Source organism: Fusarium verticillioides, chromosome 7, assembly GCF_000149555.1.
Source record: "Fusarium verticillioides 7600 chromosome 7, whole genome shotgun sequence".
In the NCBI taxonomy this organism is placed as follows: Eukaryota; Fungi; Ascomycota; class Sordariomycetes; order Hypocreales; family Nectriaceae; genus Fusarium; species Fusarium verticillioides.
The window spans coordinates 750,902-776,870 of NC_031681.1; the positions used below are offsets into that span (position 1 = coordinate 750,902).

The 25,969-nt window shown below is 48.4% G+C and overlaps 9 protein-coding genes across 11 annotated transcripts; 4 read left to right on the forward strand and 5 right to left on the reverse strand.

Annotated features, from left to right (window-relative positions):
* Positions 1 to 860: 860 nt before the first annotated feature.
* FVEG_06777 (hypothetical protein) lies at positions 861 to 2,228 on the reverse strand (the record flags this gene model as incomplete). Its single annotated transcript, XM_018895190.1, has 1 exon — positions 861 to 2,228. One exon carries the CDS (start codon positions 2,226 to 2,228, stop codon positions 861 to 863), a length of 1,368 nt encoding a protein of 455 aa, XP_018752412.1.
* A 785-nt stretch (positions 2,229 to 3,013) lies between these two features.
* FVEG_06778 (hypothetical protein) lies at positions 3,014 to 4,133 on the forward strand. The gene has a single exon (XM_018895191.1). The coding sequence runs from the start codon at positions 3,168 to 3,170 to the stop codon at positions 4,023 to 4,025; it is 858 nt and encodes a 285-aa protein (XP_018752413.1). The 5' UTR covers positions 3,014 to 3,167; the 3' UTR covers positions 4,026 to 4,133.
* A 785-nt stretch (positions 4,134 to 4,918) lies between these two features.
* Positions 4,919 to 9,526, forward strand: FVEG_06779 (hypothetical protein; the record flags this gene model as incomplete). The annotated part of the gene is made up of 4 exons (XM_018895192.1): positions 4,919 to 8,046; positions 8,101 to 8,244; positions 8,301 to 8,882; positions 8,947 to 9,526. The coding sequence occupies 4 exons, from the start codon at positions 4,919 to 4,921 to the stop codon at positions 9,524 to 9,526; spliced, it is 4,434 nt and encodes a 1,477-aa protein (XP_018752414.1).
* A 3,926-nt stretch (positions 9,527 to 13,452) lies between these two features.
* FVEG_06780 (hypothetical protein) lies at positions 13,453 to 15,439 on the forward strand (the record flags this gene model as incomplete). Its single annotated transcript, XM_018895193.1, has 2 exons — positions 13,453 to 13,691; positions 13,751 to 15,439. 2 exons carry the CDS (start codon positions 13,453 to 13,455, stop codon positions 15,279 to 15,281), a joined length of 1,770 nt encoding a protein of 589 aa, XP_018752415.1. The 3' UTR covers positions 15,282 to 15,439.
* A 419-nt stretch (positions 15,440 to 15,858) lies between these two features.
* FVEG_06781 (hypothetical protein) lies at positions 15,859 to 17,067 on the reverse strand (the record flags this gene model as incomplete). The annotated part of the gene is made up of 5 exons (XM_018895194.1): positions 15,859 to 16,218; positions 16,271 to 16,422; positions 16,479 to 16,779; positions 16,840 to 16,914; positions 16,960 to 17,067. 5 exons carry the CDS (start codon positions 17,065 to 17,067, stop codon positions 15,859 to 15,861), a joined length of 996 nt encoding a protein of 331 aa, XP_018752416.1.
* Positions 17,068 to 17,181: 114 nt separating this feature from the next.
* Positions 17,182 to 19,535, reverse strand: FVEG_06782 (hypothetical protein; the record flags this gene model as incomplete). Its single annotated transcript, XM_018895195.1, has 5 exons — positions 17,182 to 17,494; positions 17,554 to 17,791; positions 17,838 to 17,915; positions 17,968 to 18,161; positions 18,217 to 19,535. 5 exons carry the CDS (start codon positions 19,533 to 19,535, stop codon positions 17,182 to 17,184), a joined length of 2,142 nt encoding a protein of 713 aa, XP_018752417.1.
* Positions 19,536 to 20,371: 836 nt separating this feature from the next.
* FVEG_06783 (GMP synthase (glutamine-hydrolysing)) lies at positions 20,372 to 21,555 on the reverse strand. The gene is made up of 2 exons (XM_018895196.1): positions 20,934 to 21,555; positions 20,372 to 20,873 (listed from the first exon to the last, which is right to left on the reverse strand). The coding sequence occupies exons 1-2, from the start codon at positions 21,381 to 21,383 to the stop codon at positions 20,583 to 20,585; spliced, it is 741 nt and encodes a 246-aa protein (XP_018752418.1). The 5' UTR covers positions 21,384 to 21,555; the 3' UTR covers positions 20,372 to 20,582.
* Positions 21,556 to 21,752: 197 nt separating this feature from the next.
* Positions 21,753 to 23,847, forward strand: FVEG_06784 (hypothetical protein). Of its 3 annotated transcripts, none has more exons than XM_018895198.1 (3): positions 21,753 to 21,934; positions 21,994 to 22,526; positions 22,578 to 23,847. In XM_018895198.1, the coding sequence occupies exons 2-3, from the start codon at positions 22,394 to 22,396 to the stop codon at positions 23,624 to 23,626; spliced, it is 1,182 nt and encodes a 393-aa protein (XP_018752420.1). In that variant the 5' UTR covers positions 21,753 to 21,934; positions 21,994 to 22,393; the 3' UTR covers positions 23,627 to 23,847. The 3 variants fall into 3 exon arrangements, with proteins under 3 accessions (XP_018752420.1, XP_018752419.1, XP_018752421.1); XM_018895199.1 differs by having other exon boundaries at positions 21,828 to 21,934; positions 21,991 to 22,526; XM_018895197.1 differs by having other exon boundaries at positions 21,761 to 22,526.
* Positions 23,570 to 25,882, reverse strand: FVEG_06785 (hypothetical protein). The gene has a single exon (XM_018895200.1). The coding sequence runs from the start codon at positions 25,769 to 25,771 to the stop codon at positions 23,834 to 23,836; it is 1,938 nt and encodes a 645-aa protein (XP_018752422.1). The 5' UTR covers positions 25,772 to 25,882; the 3' UTR covers positions 23,570 to 23,833.
* Between the last annotated feature and the right edge of the window lie 87 nt (positions 25,883 to 25,969).

A 25,969-nucleotide genomic window follows, 5' to 3' on the forward strand; every position in this document is an offset into this window, starting at 1 on the left:
CTATGAGACGTTGCAGAAGACGCTGGAGAGGTAGGAGAGCTAATAGAAGAATTAAAACTATTTCTAACGCTCGAAGACCACTCGCAGAACTGAAGGCTGAACAAAACTGGCGACGAAACTTTTGGCGATCTTCAGGAGATAGTTGGCCGCCCCCTATGCCGAGACGTACTCGCAACAGACTCCAGAAGCGTCAAAGGCCTGAGGGGTGTTAAGAGTGGTGGAGAAGAGATGTCGAAATTGCAATTACGCCTTGAGGGCGCTTTGGTGGATGTGGTTTGTATTCATTTGTGGTGGATTTACATGATGCCAGTGGAGGTTGACATTTTGGTGGATGAACACAGAGTTGAAGGGATGGAAGACTGGACAGGGTCGGAGGTCTTGTGAACACGGTCAGTACACGAAAATAGAAAAACAAAAAACAGGTTGAGAAACTTGACACATCAGTCCCTCCCCGTTTCCATCGTCATTCTTCTTCCCAACTTGCACAAACCATAGTAAACTCATCTATGAACACCCAACAGGCCTCATAAAGCTTACCTGATGCAGCGAGTTGTTGGTTTGTATGTCCCTTCGAGTCAAGATGCAAGATGCCCTTCGATCGATGTGAATGATCTCGATGTGCCATATATATAGCCTTGCCATGGAACTCGGAAATGTGTAGATATAAAATCATTTTCTAAAAAAATATATATATAAGCTAGAATATCAATAGTATCCTAGAAGTTATGTTATACAAGAATAAAGTTTCTCCCCATAGCCCTGCTGGCCCCCAACCCCAAGCATCCTGTAACCTAAACTCTCTGCTTGAAACCGCAGTAGACAAGGCCTACCGAACTCAGAGGCCAAGTTACTGAATTAGCTTATTTAACAGCAACACAAGCATTAGTATCCTTCCACAAACCGCTGCAATCCTTTTTGACAGCCGGGTTCCACTTGAAGAACTGCTCCATAGTGATCTTCCTGTAGTTCAGAAGGGCCTGGCATGTGGTTGTAGAACTGATATAGTGAAATGTAATACAATTCTTGACCATGCCATCTTGAATAGGCGAAGGTGTCTTGATTCCATTGCTGGGAGCCGTGGCTGTAGGCTGGGGCTTGGAGCCTACTACACCAACACAGGCACTGGTGCCCTTCCAGAGTCCGCTGCAGTCTTTGCCAACAGCGGGATTCCACTTGATGAAATCAGCAAGCGTAATCTTGTTGTACTTAATAATGCCTTGGCAGGTAGTCGTATCCCTGACCTCGTGGAACTTGTTGCAGTTGGCCACCATGCCCTCTTGAATAGCTGGGGGGGTCTTAATCCCATTCGCAGGAGTAGTTGTTGAGGGCTTAGGCTTGGTGATTGTAGTCGGAGATGGGGTAGAGCCAATGACACCGACACATGCACTAGTGCCCTTCCAGAGTCCGCTGCAGTCTTTGCCGACAGCTGGATTCCACTTGACAAAATCGGCAAGGGTGATCTTGTTATAGTTAAGAATACCCTGGCAAGTAGTCGTATCCTTAACTTCATGGAACTTGTTGCAATTGGACACCATGCCCTCTTGAATGGCCTCCGGCGTCTTGATCCCATTCGCAGGAGTAGTTGCTGAGGGCTTAGGCTTGGTGGTTGTAGTTAGAGATGGGGTAGAGCCGCCGATGACACCGACACATGCACTCGTCTCAGCCCATAGACCGCTGCAGTCTTTGCCGACAGCTGGATTCCACTTGACAAAATCGGCAAGGGTGATCTTGTTATAGTTGAGAATGCCCTGGCAGGTGGTTGTGGGCGACACGTAGTGGAACTTGTTGCAGTTGCTCACCATGCCTTCCTGGATAGCCTCTGGGGTTTTAACACCATTGCCAGAAGGCTGCTTGGTAGTAGTGGGCTTTTGGGTAACAGTGGGCGTAACAGCGGTTGGGGTTGTCTTGATGGCCGACGCCACCTTGGTTGAAGCAGGAGCCGTGCTTTTAGGAGGGACGGCGGTAGGTGAAGGTTCATCGGGCTTATCGTTGACAGACCCAATCACACAGTAGGTGTTTTGCGTATCGATGTCAGGGCACTTGATACCAGAGTTCAATGCCTTGAGCTCATCCTCAGACATGCCCCAGGCCTCAGCAAAGGTTGCGCATGTCGCCCCACTGTCGGGAGAGGTGTAGAATGAACAATCCACACCACGACGCGAGGGGATAGAACGGGCATAGGGAAGCGCCGGGAGAAGGCTCGAAGCCAAAAGTGTTGTGAGATGCATCTCGTTGGCTTGGAAGATCGATGAGAAGAAAGAGAGACTGAGTGAAGGTGTTGAGGCAGTATCTAACCTACCTAGTACCGTCTACAACTCAATTTATAGCTTTCTCTCTTCCGACCTGGTGGACTGAAAGTACCTCAATCGTCTGATGAAGTCCATTGTTGGTCTTCCAAAAAGTCTGCGCCTCATCGGTGAACAAGAGCAACACCTTTCCTCTCCAGAAACTCTTGAGAGAGACCCTGTTGAGGCTGTTGGTTCTGACTCTTGGGCTCGGCCGAGAACGGTCCATTAGCAAGCATTGCGTTAAAACTGAGGGATGCTCCGACGGGCCGAGCCAGTGGCTGCATGGGGTTGGCCTCAACGGCTCCAGAGCTTAATTTTATGCTTGTTCCAAGTGGCCAATCTAACCCCAGCTTTCCCCAGTTTAAAGCACTCTTTTCCTTCCCAAAGAGGAATTGCCCTCGCGGTAAATCTCGCAAAAGTAAGTATCAGGAACTTTCGAAGGCCGAAAAGGTGACGCAGTCTTGGCGCTGTAACCGAGCTGGGTCTTCGGCTGCGAATTGTACTCTCTTCTGGATGTTCGCTAACGAGTTCCTGTCGATCTTTACTTGTTCAGGTAGGTAGGTACTGCGTGGTCCTGATCCGCAGAGCCGCAGAGGCTGAGAACCCCTTGTGACATGTGCTGCTTTATTCCGGGTATATTCCTTACCCCTGCAGGGCCCCGCTAGTATAACTGCTTTCTATGGTGCATTGACTAATATCTATCAACCAACAACTACCAAGCCGGTAAAACGGCCATGCAGATGCCGGCACGTTGCTCATGTGCTATGCCAGACGCAGGGTCGTGGATCCAGCTCACTACAAGAAGTCGCTCAGGCCCTTGTAAACTAAATTTGTTCCTGCGTGCATTCATTCTCAATCAACATTTCACTCGTTTGCAAAATGCGTTGCCTCTATTCCTTGGCATGTTGGTTCTTCCTCATGTTGGTCTCCAACGGGGCTGCTGAGGAACCCCAGCAAGATTCTACAGGCGTCTTGGACTTTGGTCTAGTCTTTCCACGCAATGAGTCGACCTTCGTTCCCTCTTTGATGACGCCTTTTGTTTTCTCATTCCGAAACCCCGAACTTTTTCCTACTCTTCAACCTTATGCTATCTATGAGATCTACAATTACAGTAATACTAGCCAATTTATGTTTGACGGCAGACTCGACACAATCAATCTCAATCTCTCGGCCAACCATGATCCTCACCTCGAAGTCCGTTACCATCGGTACTTGGATCTCGAAGGCAAATGGCTTATGATGCTCACTACTGGCATTCTCAATTGTGTCGAGGATCGCTATCACTACTACAACGATTCACACTATATTGACGCCAACTATACCAAGACCAACATTACCTTCACTACAAAGGGCCCTTCAGGACAGGTCGACCTCGCTGCTGAGACAAGCGACAAGAATTGTTCATCCCCAGTCGGACTCGCCATCGATGTCCAAAACACGATCAAGGTCCCGGAGGGTGATGACCGTGCCGACGAGATGGTAGCAGGGGTCTGCGCAGTCGAGCCTCTGGTAACTCGGACAGACAAGTGTGTCGCCGTGACGCCTGCGGCTGCATCAAGCATCGTCGCCGAAATGACTTGGCGGGTGTGCGGCAGCATCGCCAACAGGTCGGAGATCCCGGAAAGTTGGGGTTGCAAACCACTGGATTGGAAAGATGATAGTATAGGAGTGCGAATTGCTTCTGGAGGGACCACCTTGGTAGCATTCTTACTGGGAGCTCTAGCCTATATCTTGTAATACGACTCTAGCTCATACCTCGCATACTAGTTAGAATAATCCGATAAAGTCTGTCTGCTCTCTAATAAACTACAAAGTAGAACACGGTTATTCAACCAACGATGGCTCATTCTGTAACCGTAAATCCGTACTTGGCACGTTTAAGTTGATCAACAGACCTCAGACCCTTCACACGACTCAGGGCCAGGCCAACCCCTGATCTGATCATTTCTTGCCAAGTCTTCACCAACCTCGTACATCAGCCTAAGCTTGGTCCATGTAGACTTTGCCAAAATCTCGCTTTGTCAAATAGACTGCAACGTGGAGACAACATCCTATTTTCGCTCGCTACGGGGCCCCATGTATTCTCCCCCCACAGTAGCCCTGAGGGTCTAAGGGTCCTTTGTATATCACGCTATATCATGTCTCAACCAACGACCAACACTCCAAACTAGCACTTCGAACCAACAGTTCGGCCGCCAGCCAAGCCGGAGAATGCAGCCGTATCTTGCAATGGCCGTGGTAATGGAGAGCCATATGGACCTGACAACATTTTGTAACGTAACAAAGGAGAGGGATTAATCTCTTGTGCCGTGCGGCTGTAACACATCGTGCATAGGGCGAGGCTGTGATGTATTTCGAAAACCCGAGGCAGAACTAGGTCTGTCAGGTCATGCAAGCGAAAGGGATTTTCTCTTTCGATAGATAAGATCCTGGGGACTTTTAGCTCTTCAAGGGAGATAATTCGTATAAAAGGTATCTACCAACGGCTACGAATATTTCATCACCACAAACTACAGGCATTTCGCCATAGTCATTCTTTACAAACCGACTCATTCATTCATTACCATTCGTTCTTTTTCATCTTTTCTTTTACTTATTCTTTACTCTTTCCACACTGAGCTGCATTAGCCATGTTGGTATCAACGTGGCGTGTGGCCGCGCTCCTCTTGTCGTTTGTCAACCTTGCCTCTGGTTTGGGAGCAAACAAATGGGGAGCTAGCCCTTACCAGCTGAACCACGATGATTGCCCGGAGCGGTGCAGCATATCTGGTCCTGAGCCAGGCAACTGGTCCGTTTACCAGGATCTCACGCAGCTCAGGAAGTGTCAAGAGACCATGTTCTTTGCCTTCTCCCTCTTTGATCCAATCGATGAACATTCTACTCATCGCATTCATGCCTGTACATCATTCGGCCCAGACTTTTCACGTCTCCCCAACGCCACCACCATCCAAGCCGCTGCTTCTTCGCCTGTCCATGTCAATTATGAGATTGGTTGGCACAAGGACGGGTTTGAACTGGCTGCCGCTGGAATCCGTTCCATCACCAGGCAAGCTCGCCACTACCTGACTCATGGACATGGCACTACAAATGGGCCTGCTATCATGTTTGCTCAGTCTGGACAAGCCACTATTGGTCTATACGTTGGCGACAGCCTCGGAAGTCAAGTTATTGGCTCTTCTGCGCTCCAAATGTTGGAGAACAACCTCGACAGCTTGAATGTCACAGGATCCAATCTGGCTATGCAACTATGCGTTCCAGGTGCTGGCAGCGCTCATTCATTTGGTCTCATGGTGACAAGCAACGGAACCTTTGCTTCCATACAAAACGCCGTTCAGTCGTGGGCCAACGGAACCTGCCTGTCCTTCCCGGAATCTACAAACATGACCGGCGAGGTCGTGTACACCAAACCGCTAGATGTCTTGACCGACGTCAAGAACTCTACCAGGCCAGCAAAGCCCGGGTCTACAAGCAGTGAGCATGGCCGACGCCACCAACATCTCCATATTCGTGCTGAGTGCACCACGACCCGGGTCGAATCTGGGGACAGTTGCGCGAAACTGGCACAAAGATGCGGCATCTCAGCCAGTGACTTCACCAAGTATAATCCAGGATCCAATTTCTGTGCTCAGCTGGTGCCTAAGCAGCACGTTTGCTGCTCAAAGGGCGATCTTCCTGACCTCCGACCTACCAAGAACAAAGACGGGTCTTGCCATGCCTACAAGGTTGACAAGGGGGACAATTGTGCTAGCATCGCCGTCGAGAATGGTCTCAAGGTTGAAGATCTTGAGAAGTTCAACAAGAAGACATGGGGTTGGGCTGGATGCAAGAGGCTCTTCTACCAGACTGTCATGTGTTTGAGTGAGGGAACTCCCCCGTTCCCTGACGAGATCGCCAATGCAAACTGTGGTCCGCAAAAGCCAGGAACCAAGAAGACTGGGGATACCACCGATATCTCTGATCTCAACCCTTGCCCTCTCAATGCCTGTTGCAATATCTGGGGCCAGTGCGGAATCACCAAGGAGTTCTGCACTGATACTAATACTGGCGCCCCCGGAACTGCCAAGGAGGGCACCAACGGCTGCATCTCCAACTGTGGTACCAAGATTGTCAACAGTGGCGGTGGTGGCACAATCAAAATTGGTTACTTCCAAGGTTACGGTATGGGCCGGCCTTGCCTCTACCAAGATGCCTCCCAGATTGACACGTCAAAGTACACGCACTTGCACTTTGCGTTCGGCACTCTTACTAAGGATTTTGACGTTGAGGTCGGCGACAAGCTCTCTCAGTATCAATTCAAAACCTTTGCGGATTTAACTGGCGTCAAAAGGATCCTTTCATTTGGTGGCTGGGACTTTTCAGCCCTCCCTGCCACTTATTCCATCTTTCGAGAGGGTGTGAAACCCGCCAATCGACTCAAAATGGCCAAAAAGATCGCCGAGTTTATTGTTAAGCATGACCTTGACGGTGTCGATATTGACTGGGAGTACCCTGGAGCGCCTGATATTCCTGGCATTCCACCAGCTGAGAAGGATGAAGGAACAAACTACCTTGCCTTCCTCGTTGTCTTGAAGAACCTGTTAAAGGGCAAGTCGGTATCTATCGCTGCTCCATCTTCTTACTGGTACTTGAAGCAATATCCAATCAAGGACATTGGCAAAGTGGTGGACTATATTGTCTACATGACATACGATCTTCACGGACAGTGGGACACAGAAAACTCTCACTCGCAGGAAGGCTGTGCATTTGGTAACTGCCTTCGCAGTCAAGTCAATCTCACTGAGACGCAATACTCGCTAGCCATGATCACCAAGGCTGGTGTCCCAAGCAACAAGGTCATTGTGGGTGTCACAAGCTATGGAAGATCGTTCAAGATGGCCAAGGCTGGTTGTTATGGCCCAGACTGCTTCTACACTGGCAGCAAGATACACTCGGATGCGAAGGAGGGCAAGTGTACTGGCCAAGCCGGATACATTGCCGATGCTGAGATCCAAGAAATTCTCAAGGACAAAAGCCGCGTTGTCAAACACTTTGTTGACTCAACAAGCCATAGCGACATTCTCGTATACGACGATACAGAATGGGTGTCTTATATGAGCCCCAGTACCAAAAAGGCTCGCGAGTCTGTGTACAAGGCATTCGGCATGGGTGGCACCACCGACTGGGCCGTCGATCTTCAGGAGTACCACGATGTCCCCAGGCCCTCCAAGTCCTGGGCCATCTTCAAGGAAGACGCAGCACGCGGTTATGATCCCAAGCTGGACAACGAGAGAACTGGCAACTGGACGGACCTCGACTGCGGCTCAGACGTCATGCAGCATCTCAAGGGTAAAACAGCACCTGAGGCATGGAGGGAATCGGGCGCCAATGACGCCTGGAAAGATCTCATGAAATCCTGGAAGGATTTGGATCAACAAAGGAGGTACACACTGAGCCAGTCAATCACTACGAATCTCAGGATCACGATAAGGCCCAATTGCCATTTGTTGAAGGACCACAGCTGCAATGACCTAATAGAGTGCACCGAAAATATGAACCGCGAGTTTTCAGGACCTGCGGCAGTGTTCATCTGGAATTCCTTGGTCAAAATCCACCAAATGTACAGCGACTACTACGATGCAGTGACCGAAGCGGCTACTTTCATCTCCTTCGATCTCGCCAACTTTGGCAACAAGTTTGCACCAATCCCTGAAGCAGAAGACAATACATGGCTTTTTGTCATGATTGATCTTCTTACCTGGGGTACTTCTTCCATTGCCGCGTAAGCCTCTACAGAAATCCATCAGTGCTCTCACTCCAGCTAACAAATTCTCAGTCCCTTCTTCAATTCACACCTCAAAAACCTTCCCTACTTTAAGGGCAATCCGGCAACCCATGACAATGTCAAGGACACGACCATGACTTTCATTGGACAAAGTACAACTCTGGTGAAAGATATAAGAAGTGGCGTTTCAGCAGAGTAAGTTTGCAATCGTCCTGCATCAAAGCAATGGTAGGCACTGACGCAATGCCCAGCACTACATGGACAGTGGAGAAGAGAGATAGTTTCACAAGCTACATGGGCCAGGTTCTCGAAGGATGGCAAACGCTCGCCAATGCTACAGTGAACCATCTTTTCAATGGCTCTAATCCGGATTCAATCAAGGCACTTTGGAGCCTTATTTCAGACGGGAAAATGATTGAAGCCGGCGTCAACGGCGACGGGTCGAGTCTTGGGACGGAGATTGTCCCGGGTAGTATCAACCTCAAGGAACACGTTGCAAAGACCTTCTATGGATATACCATTCCTACAATATGGAGAGTCGCTGAGTATTATGCTTTCGTTCTTGACTCAGGTTACGACTGTAACGCGGAATATCCTTCCGAGGATTACGTGAGCAAAGAAGCCATGGATGCTACCAGCACCTGTTACGGCGGGCGACGTTACTACTTGGTCTATCCGAAAGAAGACGGCATTGGAGGCTGTCACAAGAGTTGTAACACGGGCGGTTCTTGCCAAGATATTTGCGCATGGAACAAGTTCAGGGCTCCACCGGGTATCGAAGCTTTCGACGGGACCAGTTTTGGAGGTATGTCGGCAAGGGATATCATCATCGGGTAAGTCAAGTCACTGAAGCTCTCCTCATGGCTGCGAATCATGTAACTAACCAAAGGGATACAGCTCCGTTCGCACTTACGAGCAAAACGGGAAAAAGAACAAAGCAATGCCTGAAGACAAAGTCGCCGGCGATCTCAACACGGACCATCTTTTCGACCTCGACGTCACCACACCCGGAATCATGCGTCTTCCCGTATGCAGCCCCGAGCGCGCATGGCAGTCGTGGGATACGGCTGCCAAGGGCTCCAGCCCCTTCTACCCATGCGACATCCCCCCCGGGCAGAGGTCATGCAACAAGTCGACTTACAAGGACGACACGAGCAATGCATCCCCGTTGGCGTCGGACTGCGAGGTTATGATCAAGAACTTTGAGAATGACGGCTCGACCAAGTGGACAACACAGACAGCAGATCTTCAGCACAGGGAGCTTGGACACTATGGCACCTGCGCCTTTGGAGTTGAAGCAACAGAGCTCAATGGAAACATACACTTCCATTTCGGTGGCGGGGATCTCATCGAGGCCATCAACACCTCCATCAAGCAGTTTAAGAAGAATGGCAAGATCGGTGCGTCTGGTAAGGTTCTTTGTGCTGGCAATACGGGCATGACGCAGCCAGTCTTATGGGGCATCTACCATACCTAGATAAAGTACTCAAGTAGCCAGTTAAAGTAGTTAGTACAGTAGATTTAATGAGCCCTGGAGTTTGAGTCTAGAAACTATTTGTCTGCGTCGAAGCCCAGCAATCAATTACCCCGAGCCTGACTGTTGATTGCTTAGCATTGCATACTAAACAACTGTTTACATTTAACTACTATAGACCAGATAATTAGATAAATAATAGATATATACTTATAGTTTAGCAGGAGGAGCTTTATATCTGAGTATAGAAAGCACTTTAGATACCTGACATAGATAGAAGACCATCAGTCCCTCCTTCTTCTGCCTAACTTGAACATACTATAGTAAACTTATCTATAAATATCTAATAGGCCTTATATAAGTATACCTATTATAGCAATTAGTGAGCTTATATATTATTTTCTTGAATTAAAATATAATATACCTTTCGATCAATATGAATAATCTCGATCTGCCATATATATAGCCTTGCTTAGGAACTCGGAACTGTTTACGAACAGCCCTATGAGATATCTCGGATGACACTCTCCACACGTGGATACCCGCCAAGACAATGAACTGTTATATCCGAGCCAACGATCGTAAGAGGATGCGACCTCCGCATCGAAAACAGCCCTGTCTTGGAAATAGTAGTCATGTCACTGCGCATGGATGATGCGTGCCAGACAGGGCCATGTCCATATACAGACTAGGGAATCAACGCTTTATATGAGAACAGAGATCCACTCCCGAGGGAAAAGTCTTAAGAATTCTAGACTTTGGACTAGTTGGTGTTCAAGAGCTGTTCGGGCACGCGGTCGAGTTGACTACTACACTGCTTAAGCACTTAGTAGTCGGCTCATTCCTATGCTTGAACGAGCATTATCTCGATTTCAAGAGAAATTTCGATGAGCGAATCGAGGTCACCATCTACTTTTTAAAAGCTTGGATCGATCTCTGTTTGTTCAGTTGTTCTGATAACAACTACCCAAGTTTGAAGAAAGTCGAGGGAGTCATGGTTCACCGCCAAGCTATCATATACTCCAATAATCACAAATCTTTTCGGAAGCTTAGCCATTATCATTGATCCTTGCTATAAGTGGAAATAATGGTATCGTCACTGTTTCACTGTATTCCGCAGTGAGAAGCATACTCGATCGACAAACTCTGTTTAAGCGAAGTCTCCGCGGAACGTGAGCGGACATTATTAAACTCCGAATAGCAAGTAGCGAGTAAGCAGCAGAGTTTCTACCGTAGAATCATAGAAAATGACAGTAAAAAGAAGCTTTGTTGTTAAGGTTGAACCGAAAGCCTCCGCGGTGAGCGACTGGAATGCAATACGTTTGGTCTGGTGTTGATCCAACAGAACAGGCTGAGAACAAAGTCGGATCATGGTTACGCAACTATGAACGGGTAGGCAAGAACGCCTCGAGTTCTGGAAAAGAATGGTGATTCATAAATGAGCTGTTGAAGGCGAACATGACGAGCGAAGAGAAGTATCGTTGGTGATAGCTTTCTCGGCTTCAGTGTTGGTACCTGTGGCTTGAACACAGCCAAACTTAAGAACGAAGGGGACGGCGTCACGGATTCAGGACCAGCCCTCGTGGCAAACGTGAGCTAGACGATCTTTCGGTCCTTCTTGGTGACCGAGATGCCCGACATGAAGAGACAGAATTATAGTTAAAAGGTTTTCCAAATGTTTTGTCAGGAACCGAGACGGGACTGATCTTGACAAGTGCCCTAGTGTCTTTCTTAGTCGGGCAAACCTGAATCATGCATGTCCAGGAACAGGCGTGTTTGGTCAGTCCCTGGCCTAGAAACGGCCAGGTCAGGTCCCGGCTGTTGGCTAACTTGGTCGTTTGCAGGCCCGTTTGTCATAAGCCATGATTATTTGGACAAAAGACGGATACATAAAACAGTGTGTAAGAGAAATGCGGGAGCTGCACTGAGAAAAAGATTGTGGTGAGAGAGAGAATTCTTATGTGTTGGTCCCTCGTTTGCTTGTTGCACTAACGCCAAGACTGAATATCTCGGCACGAGCCTTGGTTCTGGTGATCGTGTGAGATCTGGGAGCGATCATATCATGGATGAAATGTGGAGGTAGCAATAGCTAGAGAATCGGGTGTGTGTGGGCTAGGTGGGATAGTTTCCAGGGGCCGAGCTGAGTTGAACAGGGATCAAGGGAACAATGAGTGTGATCTCTTCGGCTAAATGTTTATGTTTCGGCTCATCGCTTCGTTCTTGTTCGTCATGACCAGTGAGCTAAACGTCTATCCAACGCAGAACATTGATCTCGGTCCATTGAGTATCGTATCCAGGAACCAGAAACAGACCTTGTCTTGCCTGATCCTGCTGCCACCGCCCAAAAGTGACATGCATACTAATTCACATTTGCCGGACCCTCGATCTTGGGTCTCGACACCCTCAACTCGCAAGCTGAACGCCTCAAGAGCGGATCGGGAGTGCAGGTCGCCCTTCTTGATTGGCCGCTATAGAGATCGTCTCTCTCGCTGATCAGCGAGGATGACCTGTTGGGGTCTCGCCCAGTCGCATTGCGGGATCTGGTTTAGCCCCAGAGACGGGACGGGCGTGGCACGCGGAGTGTGTGTCGTCAAATGGTATCGCTTCTGGTCTCCCTTGCGTAGCGCGCAGCTAATAGACGCAAGGGTTTTAAGCCCAGCTGTCACTTTGCATAGAGCGTTTCCTGCGGTGTGGGCGATGGAAAATATCATCGGTCCAGACGGTACAGGTGCCAGTAAAGCTATAGTTTCACAATATACCTACCTTACTCAGTGCAGTGCCCTAATCGATCATGTTTTCCTAATTCTCTTCCCGCGATCTCAGCCATTTAATTGTTCATCCCGAAGCCTGGGCGTGTGGAATGGAAGATAATCTCGTCCCGGAAACGCACATTTGTCCACTGACATTGTGTCTCTGGATTTATCCCACTTTGGCTTTAACATCCCTCGACAATTTTAAGTGAATTTATCGTGAGTCGTGGCTCAGCAAGTGTCGGAGAAGCAATCGAATTGATCGGGGCAATCCTTTATTGGTTGTTAGTGTACGCCTCTCTCAAACTCAAGACGTCTCTCGGTTGTTGAAATTGGCTGCGCCTTTCCGCCTCCGGACATTATTGCATTGCACATCCCTCACCCCAGACCAGAATAAGGCAATAAGATTTCTCGATCTGGTATCCGTAGATGCTGCACTTACACATCCACCACGGGAATATCGTCATCATCCTTAGACACAAGGATATTAATTATCCTGACAGGCCAGGGCATCTACTTATGCAGGGCATCATTTCGTGACCCATCATAAACAAGTCTCATAAATAAAACGACAAAAGTTCCCCCATTCCGGACTTGATCCCAATCCCGAGGCTCGGTCGGTCATCAACTCATTCATACATACCTCAGCGACAGGAACGGAGATCAAAGTCAAAAAACTCTAGTGAGGCTTGAAGCCAAAGACGGGATATTCTACCTACACTGAGAGAGACAAGAGAATTCGCCTACGGGTCTCCGTCTCCCACGCGGCAAACATCTCGGTCGTCATTACACAGCACACGCCTCTTCGTTCTTATTACTCTTTAGAGAATTGAGAGTTTCGGGTGACCGCTTTGGCTTTGCTTGGCCTGGAAGAGCATTTTTTGGTTCATAAGAAGCTAAACTACCCTCTTTCCCTCCCCTCCCTTTGTTGCAGGGGTTGTGTTGGTCTCCTCCAACCTCGACAAGTTGAAAACTATCTCGCGATGCGACTGTCACCAGTGTCACCAGTCGATTCCAGTTGGTCATTCACAGCTCGCGCGTCTTCAATATATTTCGATACTAAGACATCGACAGTCTAACGACAAGCAACACGATCCGCTTCTTTGACTGACACATACCTACCGAACTCAAAGGATCGACGATTCACGATTCGATTTCTCAATCCACTTCCCGCCCACCATGCCTCCCTGGCTTCAAGAAGGCGATGCCCAGGGCTTTTCGCCATGGTCAGGTTCAGTTCCAACGACGGCTCTCAGCCTCGAGCCACGTCGAGTAAAGCAGTTCACCATGGCTGCTCTTACGCCCCATCAGACATATGTCATTCATATTGCGACTCTCACCGTCGCCTCGATCAGTATACTTGCGACAATAATAACCTCCTTCTGGTTCTTTCGAATGAGGCGGAGTTTCCGCCATGAGTGAGTCTAGAGTCTCGTGTCTCTTCCTTTCACCCTCTCTTGCTGACTCATTGAAAAAGCCTCATCATGTTACTCATTTATAGTGATATGTTCAAGAGTTTCTGGTTACTCATCTTCCCCGCCGTGGAACTCGTCGCTGGCAAGATTGAAACGACTGAGACCTTTTGTCAAGTCAGCGGATTCTTCCTTGCTCTCAGTATAGAAGCCTCTGATGTTTCGGTCGCTCTCATCTCAGTACATACTGCGTTATACATCTTCCGTGGAGAGCAAGGCCTCTACCCATATCGAAAGGCGGCCTACGCTCTCGCCGCCATTGTACCGGTTGTGATGGCTTCCTTAGCATTTATCGAAAGCCCCGGCTACATTAACACTGGCCAGTTCTGCTATCTACCGTTCAACCCGATGTGGAAGAGACTGGCGCTTTCTTGGATTCCTCGCTATATGGCTTTCACTGTTATTCTCTGCCTATGTATAGGCGTATACGTTTACGTTCGAGTGTTGATGAGACGATTCGGCTCCGGGAATGACAGTTCGAAGAATACTCTTTCAAAAATGTCCGGTCTTGAGAGTCTCGATCCCTTGCACCAAGGAATCACTACTGTACCACCGACTCCTACGATAAAATCCCATGGTCTAATTCCTTCTTCGAACCCTTCACGGCGCAATTCTTTCACCGTGTCTGAAGATCGGACAACAAGGCCTCCACTCGTCGCATTCAACTCTTTCCATCTGGACATGCCTGGATCGACGCATCCTAGCAGACTTCATTCGGCACGGCTGGGGCGAAGAGGATCGACTCAGATGTGGATGGCTAACTTTGGTACCGATCTAACATCTCAGTCTGAGCAGGCAGAAGTTGATTCACAAAACTCAACGGGAACTACTCGCTGTGGTTCAGACGATGTGATCGCCCCTGCTACCGCCCATACAAAACCTGAGCTTGTCCACCAAACGCCTCTTCCTGATGTTGTCTCACCATCATATACTATACAAACCGACTTCTTTCATCGCTCTGATGGCAGCGTTCCTTCTAGACCGCCATCTATCCCTAATCTCTTCGCCATACTCCGTCGCACACCAGACAGTCCACGCAGCAACGACAACAACCTCGTCTTGACTCAGAGCGACTTCAACGCCCCTGGTACTGTCAAGTCACGCGAAAAGATCCTGCGACAACTCCGGTTACTATTCATCTACCCAATAGTCTACGTCGCCATCTGGATCCTGCCCTTCATCGTACAACTCACCGGATATGGACGAGGAGCTCCATATCCCATGAGACTAGCCAGCATAATATTCTTATGTTTCCACGGCTTAGCAGATGCCGTGGTCTTCTCTCTAAAAGAGAAACCTTGGAGGCACAGCCAGGCTTTCAAGCGCATCAACGTCCAGTTTTGGAAAAGACGACAAGAAGTGCCCGATGTTGGTGAAAGGGTCGGACGCACAAGAGAGGAAATGACACTCGATTCTCGATTCGCGAAAAAGAGACGACAGCAGGAACAAGCCGACTGGGAGATGGATCGTCAGGCTTGCAACGAGGCCCGCAAAGCAGCGAGGGCAGCTCCCCAGTGGTGGGATGCCGATGAGTAATGAGGAACTAACTATCTGGTACGTAAATAAGAGAAGCATGAAAAAAGGTCGAGGGCTTTGGAGAGCGTGTGTATGGAGATACCCAGGATTTCATAGGTATAGATCATGACGGGCCATCATGAACTTGGACTTGCATTAGATGGCGTTGCGCATTTGGCATGCATGCATTGGGTGGTTATTTAACGCATATGTAGAACATGCTTTAGATTAGACAGAGTAACTCCTAGATGCAATAGCAGACACTGGCCACAACATCGGGCTTGTACGAGTTCTAAAATACATGGAATTAATATATGTGCTCCTGTTCCCTAGCGGCTCCCTCAGGTAGATTGTTAGCATGGACTTCTGTATTATCTGGCGTACCTTGTATCCGTTAAATGGTGTACTGCCAATCTGTTATCGAGTGCTATCTGGGGGAATTGGGGAATATGGCCTATCTTCTCAATCTGAATCATGAATCTTCGTGCATTATTTGTGTTTCTCAATCCCAAAGCGCCATCCTTATATCGCCAGCAATATTATTGACCAAAAGTATCTCCCAGAACGTCTCCCATGTTCAGTCTTCCCTCAGGCGGAATTACTGCTTGGCCTGTTTGGCACGAGTCTCCTGCTCCATCTCAGAGATCAATGTCTGCTTGTCCTTTTCGGAGAAGAGCATTTGAAGCTGAAGATAGTTGGAGAAGTTTGGCTGCAACTCCCCATCTTGGAGTGCAGCTCTGATGATCTCTTCCTTTGCATCCTGCAGCATGATGATACGCTCATCGATGGTATCTTTCGCCATGATGCGAACAAGATGAGTCTCTTTCAACTGGCCAGTTCTGTAGACCCTCTTGAATGCTTGTTCCTCAACAGCTTTGTTCCACCATTCGTCAGTGATGATGACGCGGTTGGCCATCTGGAGATTTAAAGACTGCCCACCGCACTTCATTGACGATACCTACATGATTATTAGATCTTGCAGGTGCTTGCGATTGAGAGGGATAACTTACCAGAATCTTGATTTCAGGGTTGTTGGCGAACTCATCCAATGCTCTAGCCTTTTGGCTTTTGCTTGCCATTCTGTTATAGTAGAGGAACTCGATTCCCATGCTTTCGAGGACGCAGCCAAGGGACTTTGCAGTTCTAGTCCACTGCACATAAACTAGACTCAGAGTCAGTACGTGTATATCTCATTCTGAAGATAACAAGAGAACTTACTGATGGTCTTGTCATCAGGGGCCTCTTGCATCCAAGTCAGCATTACTGCCAAAACGGCTTTCACCTTGGAGCTCAGAGGCATCTTGACAGGATCGTAGTCAATATCTTCGCGGCCACAAACAGCGCGAAAGAACGTGGCCATGTCTTTTGGGCCTCCAGTCCATCTCGTCCCAATACTATCTCGTCCAGGTTCCTTGAACCCTTTGATGGCCTTGACAGCTTTATCAATGCACTCCGGAGTTTTCACTTCTTGTCCCATTCCAAGTTTCGGAGAGCATCCAGGAATGCGACACTGGGGAGGCTGTAACTAGAGTCAGCAAGTGTCACCAAACAGATCATCATCCTGTCCTGATCGACGTACCACACGAGGGCGACCCATTTTGGTCAGGCCGCTGGTTGCAATAAAAAGGCAGTCTTTGCAGTAGATATGTTCACACTGGCAACATTAGCAACGTTCCGCATATCCTAGATACAAACTTACGTTCGAGCTCTGGACTGGATTCGTAGGAGGTGTCTTCTTGCGACAGAGAGCACATTTGATATCTTTGACCCTGTTTTCGTTAGCTGCAAGGGCTAGCAGCTCTGCCATCTCCTCGCTCCCCCCAAACTTGTCCTTTATCGCCAGCTCCAACTGTCGAAGCCCTGAAGAATAGGCTGGCTTCAGAGACGCTTCCAGCGCCTTTTGATCCGCATCAATGGTCGACTAAGTAATTTCAGATTTCAGTCGCTTGATGGTCAGGCCAATGTATGCCTGATGGTCTTCGTTTCGATAGAAACTTTCGAGGTTGAGAGGGTGGGACGTCAGTTGTAGGATCCTCATGCATCTCAGACTCAGAATTCTGTACGCGTCTAGAGCCGTGGAGCCTTCGTTCTCATCGCCTTCGAAGTCGGCTTCGCTCTCGCCGTCGGGTACGTCTTCACTCTCCGGATCGTCCTGCTCTTGTTGCTCTTCTTCAGTCTCGTGGTTTTCATTCTGGACATTGAGAAGCTTCTCTTGGTATGCACCGTCCACGACCCTGTCAAAGATATCAATATAAGAGCGCAAAGCCATAGTTTCACAAATTCATGCACTTACTCCAAATGAATCTTCTCCCAGCTCGAAAAGGGGATCCAAATGTCACTGCGATGGCTTTTGGGCAGGGGCACCATGGTGCGTCCCAGGAATTTCTCAGCCTGCAGTCGTCTCATCATGACAAGGCCCACCAGTTGATCGAAGTTTGCAGCTGCCTGGTCGCTCTTGATGTACTGAGCTTTGTATCTTCTCATTGTAGTTGCAAAGTCGCAACCAATGAACTTCAAGTAGGGGTAGAACTCTAGTTAAGTGAGCAAGAGGTGTGTTGTAATCGTCAGAATACTCACCTTCCAGTCTGTTGGCAAGGGGCGTGCCAGTCAAAGCCCAACGATACTTGGCGTTCAGTCGCCAGATTGCGAGAGCACCTATTTCATGTGAGTATGCAGATTACACAGCGATATAGTATATGGAACTGACCACTTGAGGTATGATTCTTGATACCATGAGCCTCATCCAGAACGATTCGATACCAGTTGACCTTGAAGAGTGGACCGAGCCTCTTTGAAAGGGCTTGCTGAAACCCACTCTCGTCTCCAGCCCACTTGGCCTTCAGCAATTGGTATTGACTTTTGCTAGGAAACTGTGCACGTAGTTGATTTAAGTGGGTGACCCTTTAAACTGTCAGCGTCTCTGATTCAACAAGAAGCCATTGAGCGATGAACGTACACCACATTCTTCGTACTCAACCATTTTGGTTCTTTGTGAAGTTCCTTGGAGTAGATCCAGCACCTTTTAGCAAACCTTTTTGAGGTATGCATCTTGATTTGATCCATCCAGGTCCTTGAGGCAGAATGGGGACTGTCGGCAATCACCAAAGTTGCCCTGCCATAACCATCCTCTCTGTCTTCCTTCTCGGCTGGATGGCCAATCATTGTTGCTAGAGCAGTGATAGTCTTTCCCAGGCCCATCTCGTCAGCTAGGATACCTCCCGCTGGATGCAACTCCATGGCTTCGCGCATGACCATCCAGGTGGCACCCACGAGTTGCTGGCTATGTAAAGGGGTTTCCATCCCTTTGAGCTTCCATTTCCCGTCGATGGCCTTGATCTTCTTATACCCAAAGCATTTTTTAGCTTTGATGAGATCACGTTCTTGCGTCTTGGTGTGCCGGGTGTCATTGCCCTCTGGGATGCCAGCTATGATCTGCCTCATCTGAGCCTCATGGGTCGTGGCCTGGATCTTGTTCGCTGGCTCACTGTTGTTGTCGTCATCTTCCTGAGCCCTGTTTGAGGTGAACAACGCAGCTGCTGTTGAGAAACCAGGATTTCCTACCCCACCAAAAGGCCCTGATTGCATGGCTGTCTTCTGAAGTTTGTTTGCAGTTGTGTCATCACCGGCACGTTTCCGCTTTCTGTCCTCTTTTTCTTGTTTTCTTTTCAGATGGCGCTGCCAGTATTCTCGAGCCGTCCTAGCCGGGGGCTCTCTTGAATTCTTCATAATAAACGCAAGTGCTTTCTTCGACTTGGCGATCTTTGCATCAAGTGTCTCCATTTTCTGGACCTCCTGAGTGGTCAGCTTTTCCCCCTTTTGCTGCCTGTAGAACAGATCGTTTCTTAGAATTTCGCATTTCCTGATCGACTTCTTGAGTGCTGAGGCATCACAAGCACCTTGTTTCGACTTGGCTTTCTTCCCTTGAGCTTCCGAATCGTCTGAGTCGTCTGAGTCATCCGAATCGTCCGAGTCGTGGTAATCTGAATCCCGTTCGTGTACGGAATATGTATCGTCCTCACCCTCGGAATCCGATTCCTCATTAGGGTCAGGATGAACAACAATCGTCTCACAGAACTGATTGACTGTAAAGGCCTGATCATTTTGAGGCCTCAATCTTTTTGTATTGAAGTTCTTCTTCTCTTCATCGCTCTCGTCTTTGATGATCTTGACGTTGTCTTTACCTGGAGTCTGTCGAGGCCGAGTGAACAGCCCTGACATACTCTCGTCTTCGTCATCATCGTCGATGTAGATGGGCTGTTTGGGGCCGCCCTTCATTGCTGAAGTCTTGTTTAACGAGAGGAAAGTGCATTCATTATCGGAACCCTCCTGTTCCTTCTTTATACAGCGCTGATTGACTGAAGAAGCCATGATGCAATATAAAAGAACGGAAGAGGAAAGGAGAAGAGGAGGGAAGTAGTAAAGTAGTAAAGTAATAAAGTAGTAAAGTAGTAAAGTAGTAAAGTAGTAAAGTAGTAAAGTAGTAAAGTAGTAAAGTAGTAAAGTAGTAAAGTAGTAAAGTAGTAAAGTAGTAAAGTAGTAAAGTAGTAAAGTAGTAAAGTAGTGAAGTAGTAAAGTAGTGAAGTAGTGAAGTAGTGAAGTAGTGAAGTAGTGAAGTAGTGAAGAAGAAGGAAGGAGGAGTTGAAGGAAGGAGAGATGAAGGAGAGAGGAGATGAAGGAAAGGGGGATAAAGGAAGGTTTATATACCCGTGAGGGAAGAAGGCGTTGAATCACTGCCTCGATTGTGCGGAGTGTCTTAGACTAGGCTTAGGCCTGGTTTTTGGAGAAGGTTCTCAGAGTTGAGATAAGACGGAGGCAATGGTTCACTGTGATATTATAATACCTACGTATAGTACGAGAAGCTCCTTTCGCCTGTTGAGTTGGGACGAAAACACTCCTTTCCAGAGTGCGTACCAAGTGGGCATATTGAATAGGTACTTAAACGGTCCAACATCAAGAGTCTCACGACCATAGGCACATATGGTGATTCGAGTTATCATCCATTGCGTTGCAGCATGCATGGTACTTGTCTACGGCCAGCTTATAACCTCACGCCTAGTTTTCACAGTTCAGGTACATCACCGAATTTCATCAAGTTGATAGACACATCAGCATTCACAGGGGATTTTTGCTTATATTTGATCAATTTGAATAATATTCTAAAGTCATTTGATGTCGTTACTCTAGCAAAACAGATTTATGCATTACGCCATTTGGTATAATGTGCAATTCGAACGCTTCCTCCTTTTTCAAGTTTAGCTGCGCATGGAAAACCTCCAGTCGCATAAACTCTTCAGTTCATATCCCAGCAATATCTTTTCATCTCTATCCCTCTCGATAAAACTTGAGGAAAGCCTTGGCGATAGCAACACCATCATGGGGAAGTGGCGCGCGTTTCATAGCTTCGTTATACACTTCATCCGTAAAGATGCCAACTGTATGACGGTTGAAGAGAATCTCAGAAATGATCTCATTAGTAAACTCGGGGTGTCCTTGGACTGTGAGATATCGTCCAGGTGAGTAGAAGCCCTGCACTTCGCAGATCTCATTAGAGCCCAGAGGGATTGAACCCTTGGGGAAGTCGTCCACAATGTCGCGATGCATTTGGTGAATGCGCTGTGTAACAAGGTCAGTGAAACAGTCGCACAATAACGCGCGCAGCAAAACGGGTCTCACCATCTTGTCCAACCCGAAAATCTCCTTGCCCTTGTCCGTCAGATCAACTTCTGTGACTGCTACCTCCCATCCCTTATTGCTGCGTCCACACTTGGCGCCCTCAGCTCGTCCGACAATCTGGTGGCCGAAACATACGCCTACCACTCTGATGCGATTCGTGTCAATGGCTTTCTTTGTGAATTCGACAAGCTTGATGATCCAGGGGTCGTTATCGAACGCTGTGTGTCGAGAGCCAGTAATGAGAACCGCATCGATGTCGTCGAGTGATGGATAAGAGTGCAATTCGTTCACTACATCGTAGCCCTTGATAGTAACCAGATCTTCAAGCTTCTGAGGCTTTGCAGCTTCTTGGAGGAGCGCAGTAAAGACACCCGTGTAGCCGCCGAAGCGATCGCGAGTCTGGGGCTGCGGGGTGTCGGCTTCGAGGATAGCGAGGCGAAGAGGAGCCATTTTGGGCAGTGTTTGGATTCAAAGTAAGGAGAGAAATAGTTTACAGGGTCAGGAAGTTTTGAGCCGGAGATATGACTGTTGAGCGAAAAACGGCCAGGGCGCAGGCTGCAAGGCCCGGTCACGGTCTGGAGATGGACCCTTCCTGCTCGTGGAACGGCGGGACCGATAGCGGGGTGGGCATGAGGCGAGATAAGCGGGCAGAATTGGAGACAATGATGTTATACTACCGAATAGGGAAGCGGTGAGAAGCCGGTAGTTGGAGGTAGAATGTACTTGGTAACGTTACAGGCGGTCTACGACGACTCACGGGAATAACATACATGGAACCATTGTCTTTTCATGTGAAATCAGAAATCATGCTCGTTTGTGGTTGTGCATGGCTATACAAGCAGCATGCACTCCAGTATCTTGGCTTATAGTACTCAAATGATATGGTGCAGGCATCTTTAATTGTTGAATTAAAAGATACATACTACATACCTCATGGCAGTGCTCTCATATTCTAAATACTTGCTCAACAAAATGAGATTTACTGTGCTAGGGAGGTCTAGGTCTGTTAATTACAAGGGATAAATAACAAAGTTAATGTAGGGCTGATTGGCATCAGCAGGTCACCATGCATATAAATGTCACGCATAGAGTTACGTCGCGCAAGCCATTTCCATCGCAATGAGAAAACAACGCCCAAAGACTGGATGAATGCAGACAAAAATGCGTGTATACAACCAATGCTATGGCTTTCTCATCCCTCAGTAAGCACCAGCTACTGCGTTGACTCTGGCCCAACTGTCAAGGATGGGGCGAGCTCCATCAAGTGACAGTTTTGTGGCTGATGTTCCCTGCAAAATTGTTCTGGGTGACGTCTTGACCGTTTAAGCTTTAACTTACAACTTACATAAAACACATGCAGGGACTCTTGTGAGTTTTGTTTTGTTTTTTAAACGTTATAGGTGGCTTGTTCTTCTTTTGCGCACTTTTTTCTCCTTTCTTTCTCATTTCTTGCATCAAACATGGCGATTTCTGTCAATATGGCTTCGAGACTGTCGTTGGGCGGCTTTTTGGCCAAAGCGAGAGCTGCTTTGACAGCTCCAGCGGCGCAACGAAAGGGGCCTCTTACTTTTGTTGTAGGGAATGAATCAGCTGGTAAGTTAAGTACTACTCATATCCAAAGACAGCCTCAACTAACAGAAACAGACCTCGATTCTCTCTGCTCAGCTCTCGTCTACGCTTATATGCGCACTCATACCCCTCCTCATACCCTACACATTCCCCTCTCAAACCTGCCCCGCGATGACCTCGCTCTTCGCACCGAGATGTCAGCAGTTCTCAAACACGCTGGACTCACTCTTAAAGATCTCCTAACTCTATCTGAACTTCCAGACCTGAACCCTGAGGAGACACACTGGTTGTTGGTTGATCATAACTCCCTCACAGGTCCACTTAAGAAGTTTTCGGACCATGTTACTGGTTGTGTTGATCACCATGCCGATGAGAACGTTATTGGCAAGGATGCAGAACCAAGAGTCGTTGAACCCTGTGGAAGCTGTATGAGTTTGGTGGTGGATGAGACGAGGAAGACTTGGGAGGCAATTTCGCGCCTGGATCCTGAGGATGGCGATACGGCTACGGAGAACGACAAACTCACTAGACTCGCGCTTGCTCCTATTATATCCGACACGATAAACCTCACGGCCAAGGAAAAGGTTCGAGAGAAGGACTTGAAGGCGGTTGAATTCCTAGAAGGGCGCATGCACAAACCCTTCAACCGCACAGCCTACTTTGACGAGATCTCTGTTGTAAAGGAGGATATTTCTGACTTGAGCTTCCGCGATATTCTGCGCAAAGACTACAAAGAATGGGATGGTTCAGGCCTAAAGCTTGGAATAAGCTGTGTGGTTCAAGACTTCAACTACCTCGTCGACAAAGCCGGTGCCTCAGAACCGCTGGTCGATGCCTTTGAGGACTGGGCGAAAGAGCGCGAGCTCGATGTGGCAAGCATAATGACCACGTCCCATCCTAACGGGGAGTTTCAGCGCCACCTGCTTATCCAGGGTATGACCGACCAAGGCCGTGAGGCGGTGGATAGGTTTGTGCAGGCTGGTGATAAGCTGAAGCTGGAGACGTGGAAGGAGGGAGAGCTGGATCATCATGGGCACAAGAGGTTCGCCTGGAGGCAGAAGGAACTTGCTGCTAGTAGAAAGCAGGTTGCGCCTTTGTTGAGGGAGGCTCTTAAGAAGAGTTGACTGCAAGGGCTGCAGATTTCCAAGATATAACTGCATAAAGGGAGAGCGATACGTCACTGAGAGGATACATCGTTGCAAGACATGAGGTTCTAATCGAGACCTAGACTGAGATTCATATTCCTAGATGCATCATGATATTGTTACATATGATTCGTTATACACAAGACCCGAATCCATACTATGCTTTTCCAGTGCTTATTTGTGAAACTATTCTTCCTCGTTCAAATCCAATTCCTCAGACGCATTCGTGCCTTTATACATTCTCTGCCTAACCAGGTACGCAGCAGTCTCAGTATGGAGAGCCTCAACCTCCCTTAACATCTTGAGATACTGTCTGTTCGCCAACCTCTGCCTGCCATAATGCGACTTTACTTGAATATCACCAGGGCTCGATTGCAAGAGCTTTGCAGCCGCTGGATCAGCGACCCTGATGCACGCCTTGAGCGAACCGTACAGTTTGCCAATAATGGGTAGGGGCTGAGGCTCGTTGATCATCTCATCATAAACCCACTGTAGATTCTCGATGCAAAAGACCTGGTTGTTGGTACGTGCCATCTCTTCGTAGACAATTTTGTAGACATGTGAGTTCCTGGCTTTCTTGAAGAGAGATGGTCTGCGGAATGTATCCCAGAACCGGGGCCAGTCCCCTCGTTTCGCGTAGGCGTACAGCAACCTGCTTGTTTGATTGTTGTTAAATTGGCAGTCCTTCTGTACCATGAGTGTTTCGAGGTTCTTCTGAGCACGTGAAAGCTTAGCTTGTCCGAATGACGGCGATGACAGGCCCCCCTCGATAAGCGTGAAGAACATTCTATCAGTCCAGATGGCCATGCCTCGCTCCTCGGCCGTCAGTAGGATCTGATCGACAAGAGTGAGCCGTGACCCGGAAGCAGGCTCAGCTGCAGGCGCCATCATAGCATCTTGGACGAATTGATAGAGTTGCTCCTGAGAAAGGGGCAATCCAACCAGCTGAATGTGCTCAAAGCGCTTACGGACCTGTTCCAGATCCGGGGTCGTTTCCGCTGAGTGGTCTTGGAGGTCAACGAGTTCATCTAGTACGGCGGGAGAAGTGTGGGCAATATTTGAAGGCTCTGGTGAAAGCCGTCGGGCACTCGTGGTGTAGGCACGTCGTTGTTGTTGGGACGCTTTTTGTAAGGCCTGCCATTGTTGGGCAGATTCTGACTTGGGGAGCTGGACTTTGCTGGCCAGAAGTTCATCAAGCTCTTCAGGGCTGTTGATATTTTCACCGCGAGCTTGCTTATTTTCTCGCAAACTCTTCTTTAGAACAGTCTGCCACAGACTCTCTAGGTCAAGCTCTGCACGCCGAGATTCTGTCATACATTGGATAACCACTGTGGTGCCCGTTTGGGGAGCACCGAAACCAGAAAAGCGGCCATTATCATCCACCTTGGCAGCTTCATCGATGTTGTCGCTGTTGGAGGAAAAGTTCACGCAGACCCATCCTGTCGAGATACCATTGTCGCCACCAGGAATGATAGCAGTATTGGTCCCCATCAGCTTTGCCTTTTTCCTGAGTCGACGGAGTTTCGTCCTTAGTTCGCCAGGTCCAATCAAACCATCAGCTCTAGCAGAAATGTTGTGATTTTTTCGAAGCCATCGTACAAAACGACCGGAGGAAATGTGAAGATGTCGTTCACTTCGAGCTGTCGCAAAAAGCATGATCAAGTTGGGACCAAGAGCAGCTGGAGGATCAAGGTCGCGCATGTCCAGCATAGAAATCTCGTCTAATCCCATGTCCTCAAAGATGTATTTCACCATAGGTTCCAGCACTTCAGGTGCACCTTCGGGTATTTTTGGTAATTGGACCGCATGTTGATTCTCTGGGTGTCGCGGGGGTTCGACTTCAAGGAACCAAGGAACATCTTCAGGATCTTCGGCCTTTTCCGTAGCCTCAAATTCCAAATTGAGAGCGTCGCCTGGAGGAACCGGGCTCGAAGACTCTTTTTCGATTATCGTCTCGCGCACTTTAACATCTGAGTAGAACCTTGTCGCTAGAGGAAACCGTCGTGAAGTAGTCTGTGGCAAGCTGCGAAAAGAGCTTGTGGCTGGCCTTGATACAACAGCACGAACAATAGCGGATTGGCATTGAGTTGCCGTCAATGCCGCAGCCGCAGGTCGAGTGAGCATGTTGAATTTGATCTCTCGATTGAGATGCAAGACTAGAAAATCAGAGTCACGGAGCTAAAGGACCGTAGAGCGTCATGGCTGAATTTGGTACAGTCCAGTTATGAAGTGGAGAAGATGGAACGGTTTACAGCTCTCGATCGGCTGAGGCGGGCTCCATAGAATAAAATCTGCAACCTGGAGAGTACCTACAGCAGAGAG

Excerpts from the sequence above, each read along its gene's own strand:
- FVEG_06785 (XM_018895200.1), bottom strand. The coding sequence starts at position 25,771 with ATGCTCACTCGACCTGCGGCTGCGGCATTGACGGCAACTCAATGCCAA.
- FVEG_06778 (XM_018895191.1), top strand. The coding sequence starts at position 3,168 with ATGCGTTGCCTCTATTCCTTGGCATGTTGGTTCTTCCTCATGTTGGTC.
- FVEG_06783 (XM_018895196.1), bottom strand. The coding sequence starts at position 21,383 with ATGGCTCCTCTTCGCCTCGCTATCCTCGAAGCCGACACCCCGCAGCCC. Across the intron at positions 20,874-20,933 it reads TTTTCGGGTTGGACAAGATG|CGCATTCACCAAATGCATCG; the intron begins GTGAGACCCGTT and ends CTTGTTACACAG.
- FVEG_06784 (XM_018895198.1), top strand. The coding sequence starts at position 22,394 with ATGGCGATTTCTGTCAATATGGCTTCGAGACTGTCGTTGGGCGGCTTT. Across the intron at positions 22,527-22,577 it reads TGTAGGGAATGAATCAGCTG|ACCTCGATTCTCTCTGCTCA; the intron begins GTAAGTTAAGTA and ends TAACAGAAACAG.